Source organism: Amblyraja radiata, chromosome 12 (genome assembly GCF_010909765.2).
Source record: "Amblyraja radiata isolate CabotCenter1 chromosome 12, sAmbRad1.1.pri, whole genome shotgun sequence".
Classification (NCBI taxonomy): domain Eukaryota; kingdom Metazoa; phylum Chordata; class Chondrichthyes; order Rajiformes; family Rajidae; genus Amblyraja; species Amblyraja radiata.
This window is the reverse complement of record NC_045967.1, coordinates 20,517,537-20,530,667: the sequence shown is the minus strand read 5'-3', so window position 1 is coordinate 20,530,667 and position 13,131 is coordinate 20,517,537. Positions and strand designations below refer to the sequence as shown.

General features: G+C 44.6%; 1 protein-coding gene across 4 annotated transcripts in view; it reads right to left on the bottom strand.

The window, feature by feature from the left end:
- The window catches only part of LOC116978989 (rho guanine nucleotide exchange factor 6-like), an 84,031-nt gene that overhangs the window by 69,548 nt on the left and 1,352 nt on the right, over positions 1-13,131 (bottom strand). For 3 of the 4 annotated variants that reach the window (XM_033030332.1, XM_033030334.1, XM_033030333.1), the window contains exons 2-3: positions 9,778-9,861; positions 2,798-2,885 (exon numbers count right to left, since the gene is read on the bottom strand). In XM_033030332.1, coding sequence (XP_032886223.1) covers positions 2,798-2,885; positions 9,778-9,861 — 172 coding nt within the window. Of the gene's footprint in view, positions 1-2,797; positions 2,886-9,777; positions 9,862-10,155; positions 10,232-13,131 lie in introns of those variants that run through there. The other variant, XM_033030335.1, reaches the window with a different exon arrangement.

The following is a 13,131-nucleotide window of genomic DNA, read 5'->3' as shown; positions in this document are numbered from 1 at the left end:
GCTCCGCGATGGTGAGTCCGCAGGTTGGTTCCGGGTTGGAGGCTGCCGGCTCCATGATGTTAGGCCCAACGACAACGGAGACCCGACAGGGAAACGGTCGGGTCCCCCATACAGGGAAGAGATTAAAAAGTCCCCCCACCACCCCCCCCCCATATATACACATCTAAAAAATAAAACCAAAAACATACATCTAATGGGACAAAAATAAAGAAATGACGGACAGAGTCATGCCGCTGCCACAAGGCGCCGCCACACCAAAAGTAGGCGTTCAGATTTTGTCCCCTGATGTTCACCTCAGTACTTGTGCAAGCATCACAAAGGACAACGAGCTTCACACCCAATATTATCGTGCAATGAGAATATCTATTAAATGATCGCTCTCAAATAAACAATTCTTTCCCTCTCTCTTGAAATATTGTGCTTTTACGGTCTCAATAAAAGATAGCAGACAGACTTACAATTGTATGGTAGCTTCCTTGACCATGGGTCATCCCAGATGAAGTTTGTTAGTGCAGTCCCTGTTGGAAACATGGCAGTCGCATTGCACAAATCAAGATCCTCTGACAACAATGATGCAATAAACTGCTTCAGGGATTGTGGCTGATGGATAGGCAATGGGCCAAGACTATGGGGAGAACTCATCTGCTTTTCTGCAAAGAGTGCAGCGGCTTCTTTGAGTTCAATTAAAATGAATGCTTCACCGTAACATTTCAAGTGAGCTTGGAAAATAGACTGGGCTTCGGTGTTTAATGACAGAGCGCACACGGTCGACCTTGAGTAATCCACTGACGACAATGGCAAGTAAGACAGAAATTAGATTAGTTGCTGGTGGAAGAGCTCACTCCTGCACACGGAGACTGGCGTCTCTGTTTTAATCTCTGCTCTGCTCATATTGTAGTAACAATACATTTTACACGACTGTTGACAAAATTTGTGTTTTTAATGTTTCAAAAATATTGCTTGTTTTTAGGACAAGGGTTCACTCATTCATTCCCAGGCTATGAGTGTCATGGACAAGGCCAGCATTCATTATATTCCCCAAAATGTCCTGAGGAGGTAAAAGTTCTCTTTGTGAGCTGGCCTCAATTTTACACAATGGTATCTTACTTACTCACATGAAATGACTCCAAAAAGCTCTGTTAAAAGTCAGATTTGCAAGAACATTAAGTGGAGAGGCAGAGGGAGTTGAGCAGTGAACGAAGGGCAATCAACCAGAAACATTAACATTGTTTTTATTCCCACAGATTGTTGTCATTCTCAAGAAGAGGAATGAGGAATATTTCATTGGAGTAGAAAACAGCAAATGTTATTCTTTTATTCATTAAAGAACAAAGAGAAAGCATGAAACTGCAGGCTAGTTGCTGAAACATGCTGGAAATACTCAACAAGCCAGATTACATCTGTGGGAATAAAAACAGTGTCATTTGGAAAACACAAAAACTATTGTTAAAATCATCAGTGGGCACTTAGAAATATTCAGTCATCAGATGAAAGCAATTTGGTGAAAGGGAAACTATGTTTGACCAATTTAGTGGAGACCTCACAGGGATGAGCATGTGCTGTAGACGAAAATAACTGGACATAATGTGTTCAGATTTCCATTTCATAAGGTGGAGTATCAGAGGCATTTCATAAGGTGGAGTATCAGAGGTTACTATGGAAAAGAAAAGCTCATTGCGCATGAGGTAACATGTTGGTGGGGATACAGGTCAGGCTGGGCCCGTTCTCCTGTTCCAGAGAAAACTTATTTTGCTTCATAAAGGGGCTGTCCCACTGCGGTGAACTTATCCGCGAGTTAAGAAGAGTGCCTTTGACCTTCAACCTCGAGGGCACTCGCCTGGAAAACCTCGAGCTGGATCGACCGCACACACACATCGCAAAGGCGGGGGCCAGGGAAAGCGGGGGGGGGGGGGGGACGTTGTCTGAAATTCACACCCGCGATGAAGAGGAAGGTAAACGGCTGCCACAGTGTACGGTAAGTCCTTTGGAGAGCGCGGGGGGGGGCCGAAGAGAAGGGGGGGGGGGGGGGAGAAGGAGTGGAGACACTTTTAAGAAGTATAATAAAGTTTAGCGGGCATTTTCCCATGTCCTGAAAACTCCAATGAGCCAATCAAAATGCCCGGTCAGCGATGGCGATTGCCTACGGCTGCCCTCAACTTCCTGTAACTAAATAGCGACCCCACTCCACTGCATTAAGAGTCAAAAAGAGCCATGCCGACCAAATTTTACTCGGAAATGTTTTCAACATGCTGGAAATGTTTCCGCGACCTAGCTGAGGCCACGAGTATTCGGGAACTTCCCTCGAGCATGAAGGAGAGTTCCAGTGACCTCATAGGACCTTGTGTCGACCATGCTGCGAGTTTGAGTCGAGGGCAAACTCGTCTAAACTCGCATATTAGGTCGCCACAGTGGGACAGCCCCTTAACTATGAAATTTCGGTTCATTTTGTTTGATAACTTGGCTCCACCATCAGTGATGCTCTGAGAAAAGCAGCTCACTTCCGGTTTCAAACCCATATTCGGATGGGATGTGTATTCACACTCCTTGACAGACACACCTCCATCACCTGCGAGCTACTCCTACAATATGCTGAGCCAGACACATGCAATGGAGATAGAAGAGGTTTCCGATGCAATGAGCATTTACTCAACAATGTACAAAATGCACTGAACAAGGCACACAATGCACAATATGCAATGTGCAAGACAGAGCGAGCATAAAAATGCAAAACAAGCCAGACACAAGATATTATCTGTTATCACGCAGCAGATATGAAGATAAAAGAGCCATGTCCTACCTTCCGTGGCCTTGTTAAGTGCTGAAAGGGTGGTCAAAACTTTGTTGAAGTTCTGCCCCTTGTACAGGTCATAGACATCGAACGTTTGCTGCAAACAGCAAAATTAAATATATTCAATACAAACTAGTAAAAGAACACCAGATTCAGTACATTCTAAAGATATGAAGAGAGCTGGCAAGGTCAGAATTTATCATGCATCTCTACTTGTAAGGAGGTGGTAGCAAGCTTGATCTTACCAAACAACACTGAACTAAAATAAGCACATTGTGTGGCCAGAGTTAAATAGAGTACGACCAGGTCAGGAATGATAAGTTCTCTTCTCCAAAATGACAATCCCAACAACTTCACGGTCACTGACCAGAGAGCAGAGTTTTATTCAAAATTATAATTTTATTAATTCAAAACCTTGTTTTACACAGTGGGATTTAAACTGAAGTTGCCAGGATTATTACTCTTGATCTCTCGATTATCAGAAATAACTACAATGCTTTGATATATTTTTAAATGCTAACATGCCAACCGCAATATTTTTAGTTGATACTTTGTTCAGTACAAGCTAATCACAAAAAAAAATATTGATAAAGGGGTGGCACGATGGCGCAGCAGTAGAGTTGCAGCCTTACAGCGCCAAAGACCTGGGTTTGATCCCGACTACCGGTGCTGTTTTTACGGAGTTTGTACGTTCTCCCTGTGACCACGTATGTTTTCTCCAGGAGCTCCGGCCTGTTTCCTTGCTGTATCTCTCTGTGGTCAAGCAATGTTTGATTGAAACGCAAAGAAAACATTTAAAAAGAGATGTCAGAATTAAATACATCCTTAACCTACAGTTTAAGTACAGATGATTCCAGTCGAGCTTTCAACAGTCAGAACATAGAAGGAAATAAAGCATCCAGCTTGAAGCAAATGAGTTTTTTTTTTTAAACCATCTGACCTATGCTTCCTTCCTCTTTACCAAGTGGTGCCAGAAACTGAACTTCACGAGCAGCATCTATTTGCATACGTGAAATTAATCATTTGCGGTCTCTACGCTGCATGTAACATAATAGAGGTATGATTTGAATGATCCATTTTACAGCCATAAAGAGGGCATAATCCACGTTGAAACCTTAGGCAAAATCTGATCAATGGCTACCTCACTCCGTGGCTGCTGGGGCTTTCCTGCTGCTCACTTCCTCCCCTTGGAGAGACAGAAAGGTTACTGCAGTCAAGATTCTACTGTTTGCATAGATTTCCGGATGGGATTTGTTTGTGCTTTGTCAAGGTTGCAGCACCTGCATGACACAGCTTCAATGCGACGGAAACACAGTAAATAAAAATTGTCATTGTCCTTGTCAATAAAACTATTGGCTTGGGCAGTGTGTGACGGGCAGTGGGGTCCACCCAGGATTAGTGGGGAGGGGACTGGAGAGGGGAGGGGAGTGCTGCACCCGTGATGGACCGGGTTGAGTCCACCACTCTATGCAGCCTCTTGCATTCCTGTGCGTTGGAACTGCTGCACTAGGACAAGATGCAACCTGTCAGGATACTTTCAAAAGAGCACTGTAGAAGTTTGCTAAGTGTATTTCTTGACAATCCAAACCTGTTTAAACTTCTGCAGAGAGGCGCTGGAATGCCTTCATTGTGATTACTTGAATTAAGCAAATGGAAAAACTGTAAAATAGATTTCAATTTTGTCAAATTTGAGTCATCCACATTGGACATGATAAACGGTACTATTTCATTCTTAAACGTATTTACGAGATGCAAGCAAGCCTGGGAAATACAGTCCAGCCATGGCGGGCTGGTCAGTTGCCAGCTGAACTGTGTTCTGGTGAAGGTTCTCCCACAATACTGCTGTGGTGATGGTGGTGGGGGGTGGGGGGGGGGGGGTAGAGATATTCCGCTATTTACTCCCCTCTCTACTTACTTGAACAGCTTTGTATTATTTTGAAGAGGTGCATGGGATATCCTGGGGCTAAATTGTATCCCTTACTCCACCACCAAATTAAAATGAGGATACACCTCAAACTTTATTCCAATGGCTATAAAGCAGTTTAGCAGTTTACAGCAACCCGAGATGAAGTTCACACTTATAATTAGCCAGAGTTATTAGTGCAGATTCACATAGTATGATGCATGGAGCTCCCATCATCCCATCACTTTCTCATTGTTAATCCCGTTCTCTTCATCATTTGCCTGACATTCATGTCGGCCCCTGGAATATTTAATTTCCCACTGGGTTCATTGGTGACTGGCTTCCTGGTCCTGCAATATGCTGAAATATCCTGCTTACATCTACCCGAGCAAGCTTCGCAATGATTGTGTACACCTATCAGTATCCATCCACATTCTGGGAACAGAGCCCAGAGGTTTAGCCTTACCGAACACCTGCGGGAATTTGTTACAGTCACTGATCCAATAATAATAGGAGTGGAATGCATCTGATCGGGTTAGACACTGCGATTGATTTCAAGTTTACTTTGTGCTGGAGAAATCAAGTAATCATTGCAGGAAAATCACTAAATGTCCTCAACCCCAATATGTCCAAAATAATCGAGCTTTTTCTATTACATGACTGCTTCTTATATTTTTTTCCCAATGGAATAATTACAGAGCTGTGTTTTAATACACATCCTGATTTTTATTCTCATTTCCTGTGTTCTAAACCCTAAATTAGTCTCTTCACCACAGTAGCCTATCTCGCCTCAACTGATGCATTGCCTAGCCACACCATACCATCAGTGAGTAGCCTGGTCCAACATGCTACCTCTCTTCTGGTCCCTGCGAATGGTCCCAGGGGCCATCTAAATGGAAGTTAGCTCAGTGTACCTCAATAAGATCACCCCTCATCCTCCTTCGCTCCAAGGAATAAACTCAGGAAACTAGCTCTCTGCTCGCCACTCCGCACCGGCAGACCTCAGTCTGTAAGAATTGGCAACAACACCTCCTCTTTGCTGATCATCAGCAGAGGGCTGTGTCCACAGTACCCTGCTCAACTCTCCCTATATCCATGACTGTATATCCATCTGCTCAATCACCATCTTTAAAATTGTCCATGACACCACCATTGCCATACCATAACTGATCATTTATAGTATTATTGATTAGTATATTTATCGGTTGTGTTATTACGTTAATGTTCCTGTAAAGCTGCAGCAAGCAAGAATTTCATTGTTCATTGTGTCGACAATTAAACACTCTCGGCTCTTGCAAAAGGAGAAGTGGTTCAGTGGAGATTGGTTGGAGAGAGGACACAGGTGGGGAGAAAAGTTGGCCTACTTACATTCTGTGGAATGGTCGGAAGAATAAGGATGAGTTACATTCCAGCATTCAGCAATAAAGGTGCTGCCTTGGGAATCGACCCGAAACCCCACACTCAAATTGTTCAACCAAAATACACGAGACGTAATCTTCTACAGCCGAAAGACCCCAAACTGCCATAAATGAATGATAAGGAGGAATAAATAAACAACCAGCTGAGATGATTATTCTGGGTTATGAAACGTTTGCTTTGATTACATGAATAATAGACCATGGGGATCCGATGGTACGATTAAACTGCAAGAGGAAATTGAATGTGAAACTCTCTGCTGTCACCTGAAGCAGCGGATTCCATTGACCCTGCTCCTTGACGCCATTATTTATCAGATACAGTTTCAATTTTATCAGAGAGCTTTTTATGTCTGAGTACATGACTTGAGAATTAAGGGACAGAAGTTTAGGGGTAACATGAGGGGGAACTTCTTTACTCAGAGAGTGGCAGCTGTGTGGAATGAGCTTACAATGGAAGTGGTGGAGGCAGGTTCGATTTTATCATTTAAAAATAAATTGGATAGGTATTTGGACGGGAAAGGAATGGAGGGTTATGGTCTGAGTACCGGTAGATGGGACTAGGGGAAAATAAGTGTTCGGCACGGACTTGAAGGGCCGAGATGGCCTGTTTTCCGTGCTGTAATTGTTATTTGGTTATATATGTCAGGAATAACATCAACTTCCTCGGCAGTCCACATCCTCAACAATTGAAACAAGATCTGAAGTTTATCCCAATCTCATTATTGCAAAATCGACAGGCATTACTACATACCCACAGAGTCCAGTAAATGTCTTGGACTGGCAGTTTAATTGTGATATAAAAAAGAAGATTTATCGCCAACATATGGTTATATGGTTATATGGTTACATCTACTAACCAATACACAAGTAAAATAAACATTTACTCCCCAGATGGGCACTGCTGAGAGATGACCATTTAACAAATAATATAACATGCCCTCTGTGTGCCTGGGAGATATTCCTGCCTGTCACACTACAATAGCCTGCACCTACACAGCACCTTTCCCACCTCTCAAGCTCCAAGAAACGACACTGAGGCAGGAAAGGCATCGAGTCTGGTCTTAGATCAATGAAACAGCAGCAGTTGAGGGCCAAAGAGGCAACCCAGGCTCGGGAGAAATAGCCACCAAAGGTGGAGTGGCAGGAAGCAAGGATAAGGCCAGAATTAGAAGATTCTGGCTAGCAATTACAGAGATTGGGAGGGGGCGAGACTACGATGGGATGCTAAAACCAAGGCATGGTTTAATGTGTAACTAAAACAGACTCATGGGAAGAAGGGTTTAGTGTACAAGGACAAACAGCAGACACTTGGATTATTTTGAGGTTGAATAAAGTAGGTTAGCCAGTTGTGATCGATAACAATCAATCTAGACTTACCAAAGGTATGGATAAGAGTTTTTGCAGATGAGCAAATTGGCGACCATGCTTCCTAGTTCTAATGAGATACTTTGTCTTCTGTTAATACCTCTGGTGGCCCTGGATGTGAGCACCGCTGTGGAAATGCTTCAATTTCTTGTTGTGTGTCGTCAGTAATGTCGTCAGCAAATGGCAGCCACAGCACGCTCAGGAAGCAGAAGTGGGTCCTGCTACAGGAACTGCTGTCACAGGCTGAACCCCTTCTCAAAAAGAGCAAAAAAGGGGAATCCCAGCTTGGCACAGCCACCAGTGTTTTACATGCAGACCGACTGGGTAATCAACTGCCTTTTTTTCCGTCCAGAAGTCGGAAAATGTTTATATCTACACAGTATTAGCATCAAAAACGCACAAGAGTAATAAAAAATAACAATTAGCAAAAAGCACAGAGAGCAAGGAAACTAGTTCTGCTGTTCGTAGGCAGGAACATATCTCTGATTGTCGTTAATATTATTGGAGTCCAGTCATACGCAGACATGTCTGTAAGTCATGTGCCCATCATTGGGATGGCCTGTACTCACAAACTTTATACGTGTGCTCAGAACGTTCACCATCCCCACATTTTAAGCTACAAAGCTCTTTGAACATTTTGTTGCTACAAAATGTAGAGTCCAGTTTTTAAAAAGATTTTAAAATTAAGAATTTGAATACTGGAACAGGAGTAGGCCGACTACACCATTCCATTAAACCATGTGTACAGAGCCAAGGTACCAACACCACCAGGAGCTGAGGCTCTACCCATGTCTAGACATGGGTATGGCCATGTGTCCACCACCTTGCTCTCATTTACCTTTCCACGGTCCATGTCTCACCTCCTGTACTTCATAGGAAAGTTTGTGCAGGAGAATACCTTTAACCACAAGTCAATCAGGTAGTGAGCAGTCTGCATTGTACCTCTGAGGCCCTGCAGTAGAAGCAGTGGTCCTCATACATGCTTGACTATTCTGGCAGCATGTTTCAGCCCCAGAACTTTTAAGCCAGACCAACACTTTGCTTGGCTGACAGAAAGATTTGCCCTCCCAGTTGGACATTATGTGCATAGCCAGTGACTCGCTCCTACTGTATACTGCTCTTGAGGCGATGGCATCGAGGATGAAGCCATCATCCATCTCCTACCAAAATTTATTTTCCAAAAAGTTTTGTTGAGAGTGTCATTGTCCTTATTTAGGTTCATCACAGGACAGTGGTCAGCACGCTGTTCCCAGGGAACAAGAGGAAAGTTAACTGTCAAAACATTAGAAACTTGGCGATAGACCCCCCAAAAAAATCACAGATGTCCAGGGCCGGAACTGTCCATGAACGAATGCTGACGACTGTCACACTCTGAGGTTGCAGGACTCAGGTGCTGGGAAAGGGCTGAATTTGCTGCTGTCTCTACAAAGCCTAATCGGATATGAGTTCAGATCAGATTCTGATTAGTTGATGGTTGTATACATCAGGATGCAATGAAATTCTTTGTTAAAGGGTGGGACAGTGGTGTAGCTGGTAGAAGCAAAAGTGGAAGGTAGAAGAGAGAAAAGGGAATGACGAGGGTGTCAGGCATCCATGATGATACTTCCAGCCATCGTCTGCAATGCCCTCTCTCTCTCCCTGTCCATCGTCCAGTCCTTTCACCACCTGGCCCCCTTGCCTCAAACAGGGAACCTGAAGATCACAGGCAGTAACCAACATAACCAGAGAGTAACCAGCATAACCAATGACTCATATTACTGGCCAGTAACTAGAATAACCAGACAGTAACCAGCATAACCAGAGTGACCAGCATAACTAGCCAGTGATTAGAATAACCAGACAGTGACCAGCATAAATAGCCAGTGATTAGAACAACCAGACAGTGACCAGCATAACTAGCCAGTGATTAGGATAACCAGACAGTGACCAGCATAACTAGCCAGTGATTAGAACAACCAGACAGTGACCAGCATAACTAGCCAGTGATTAGAACAACCAGACAGTGACCAGCATAACTAGCCAGTGATTAGAACAACCAGACAGTGACCAGCATAACTAGCCAGTGATTAGGATAACCAGACAGTGACCAGCATATCCAGACACTAACCAGCATTACAGGCAGCAGTGGAACCTGTATAATAAGCCAGCAACCAGTGTAATCAGCGACCCGTGTAACCGGCGCCTGACCAGTGTTACCAGTATCACCAGGGCTGTGCGGGGTCTGGGCTCCCCAGGCCTTGGCATCGGCTCCCCGCATCCCCCCCCTCCCCGACCCCGGCTCCGTGTCCCCCGCCCGCTCTCACCTCGATCTGCAGAGCGCTGAGGCCGCGCAGGAACTCGCGGATGTTGCCGCAACTGTCGCTGTCGGTGCGGGGCTCGGCACACACCTGAGGAGAAGCAGAGAGGAGCCGTCAGACAGGCCGCGGCCAGACCGCCATCCCCGGGCTCGCCTGCCTCCGCCCCGCGCTGCAGGAAGCCGCGCCGCTCACGGAAATGACACCACAGCCCGGCCTGGGATCCGGGCCTGACCCAGGACCCGCCGCCCGGTCTTGATCCACTCTCTGGCCCTGCCAAGGGGCCAACCTACCCAACCCCGGGTCATACTGCCCTGTGTGGGATCTAGTCACCGTCCCGCGACCCACTCCCCTGTGATGGACCTACTCCCCAGTCCTAGCATTTACTTGTCCTTCTGTGGGATCCACTCCCCAGTGTAACATCGACACTCTGTCCTGAGATCTACTCTGGCATGAGTTCCAGTACCACCCCCTCACTTGTGGCACCATGGGGTCTACTTACATAGACAGGGCATCACCTGGACCCCCCCCCCCCAAGCCCTGAATCACCCAAAATAGCCCTGCGACCCTCTCTCACCCAAAGATCTTGCTCTCACCTAGCAAAGCCTATCTTGGGACTGGTGGGATTATGCTGCAGAGAAATTCACTGGAGACTTGCACACCTGTTCTGATATTTTATTAATATATTTGTCTATTTTGACGCATGATTAATTCATAATACCCATAGCATTATTTATAATTACAGGTCCTGTTTAGGGGCATTATTAAAGCACAATAAAATGGAAAGCATGGATTTGATGCACTTCAGATTTTAAGCCATCAGGGACTGTGCAACAAGAAGATGACACAATGAACTGTGTTTCAGTTTGAATCTTAAGTACTATTTCAAAACGTGAAACCAATCATGTTAGCAAATGGAATCTTCATGTGAATTTCTATTGTACATGTTAATTAACAATAATTTCTCCCTCTGGAAAAATGAAAGCCACGGTTCTTAACATTGTAAAATAACTTGATAGGCATGCAGGTGTGACCAGAGGTATAGCCTATAAACAAAAGCAGAAATTGTGTGTGAACAAAAGACTGAGAGAGTAAACTGGTAAGGAATATGTAAAGCAACATCTGTAATTCCTTGTGTCTAAGGAATATATATATGTAAAAGGCTTTTATGGTTTTGTAAAAACAAATAGCAAAAAAAGTGGGTCCCAAAGATACAATGAAAGCAGAAAATTATAACAGGGGTCTTAGAACTTGATATGACATTAAATTATTTTGAATTTTTCTTCATCATTGAAGCCACAGAGAATCGACAGAAAATGACGGAACCCAAAGGCCTCATGAAAGTGAAGGCAATATCTCCAAGCTTGCGGATGACACTAAGCTGGGGGGCAGTGTTAGCTGTGAGGAGGATGCTAGGAGACTGCAAGGTGACTTGGATAGGCTGGGTGAGTGGGCAAATGTTTGGCAGATGCAGTATAATGTGGATAAATGTGAGGTTATCCATTTTGGTGGCAAAAACAGGAAAGCAGACTATTATCTAAATGGTGGCCGATTAGGAAAAGGGGAGATGCAGCGAGACCTGGGTGTCATGGTACACCAGTCATTGAAAGTAGGCATGCAGGTGCAGCAGGCAGTGAAGAAAGCGAATGGTATGTTAGCTTTCATAGCAAAAGGATTTGAGTATAGGAGCAGGGAGGTTCTACTGCAGTTGTACATGGTCTTGGTGAGACCACACCTGGAGTATTGTGTACAGTTTTGGTCTCCAAATCTGAAGAAGGACATTATTGCCATAGAGGGAGTGCAGAGAAGGTTCACCAGACTGATTCCTGGGATGTCAGGACTGTCTTATGAAGAAAGACTGGATAGACTTGGTTTATACTCTCTAGAATTTAGGAGATTGAGAGGGGATCTTATAGAAACTTACAAAATTCTTAAGGGGTTGGACAGGCTAGATGCAGGAAGATTGTTCCCGATGTTGGGGAAGTCCAGGACAAGGGGTCACAGCTTAAGGATAAGGGGGAAATCCTTTAAAACCGAGATGAGAAAAACTTTTTTCACACAGAGAGTGGTGAATCTCTGGAACTCTCTGCCACAGAGGGTAGTTGAGGCCAGTTCATTGGCTATATTTAAGAGGGAGTTAGATGTGGCCCTTGTGGCTAAAGGGATCAGAGGGTATGGAGAGAAGGCAGGTATGGGATACTGAGTTGGATGATCAGCCATGATCATATTGAATGGCGGTGCAGGCTCGAAGGGCCGAATGGCCTACTCCTGCACCTAATTTCTATGTTTCTATGAATAAGATTAAGAAATTATCATTAAGGAGGAACGACTAGTGAAATTAAGATTAAAGGACAGCCATCCCTCCTGAAACGTAGCAACTGCAACAGCACTGCACACCCTCAACACAAATTCCTCCATTAGTGCAGCAATCTCTCCACACCATTTGTCACCGCAAATGTACAGTACTCCCTCTACATTCAGTCACATGCAGAAATCCTTTAGTATATCAGATGCTTTTCGAACAGTGCTGCACTACCTCAGGACTGCTTGCCACATAACAGCCTCATGGAGAAGCAGTTGAATGACAGCCTCCCGACAGGGAAGTAATGCCCACTTCTGACATCCTGCTGTCAACCATCACTGAGTCTACCCTAAGTTCCTTCAACTGAAACATGTAAAAACCTCCTCAAAACTTAATGTAGAGATCGTCCAGCTAAAGACACAGTATCTGTCACTGGATGTTTGGACACAACGGGTGACTTCAGACTCAGTAGTGTCAATACAGTTTATGTATACCTTGCCACCTGGTGTACTGATGTTGTAGATTTTGAATCTTTGCATGACAATGAAATGCAACCTGTCCAGAATGCAGCGAGATCCAGATCCTCTGTGGATGAGCGGGTGAGTGAACAGATAGATTGTTGGTGGTCTGGCTGCGAGAGGGAGCCTGTCCCAAGGAGACACAGGCGGGGAATAGTGTTTGATTGTGTGTGTGGAACGAGTGTGGGAGTGACCCAGATGCAGGGTTCAAATCATGGGACCAGAGCCCCCAGAACAGGTGGAACATGCCCGATCTCTCATGATTGAAATTGATCCCTTTGTCTGCTATTGTGCTTACTTTATTAAAATATCCAGACAGAAATGATGACATGAAAGGTCCCAGTAGAAACCTACATTGAGTTCTAACTTTTAAACATGTATTCTAGTTCTGTGTAAAACTAGAACCCACAATCACACTGACCAGAAATGCTGTCACTGAGTAAGAAACAATGATTGACCACAACTCCAGCTCATCTCCTGTGGGGTATTTTATGGCCAGAAGCATAGCACTCCTCTGCACTAATGCATCAATCCCTCAGTACT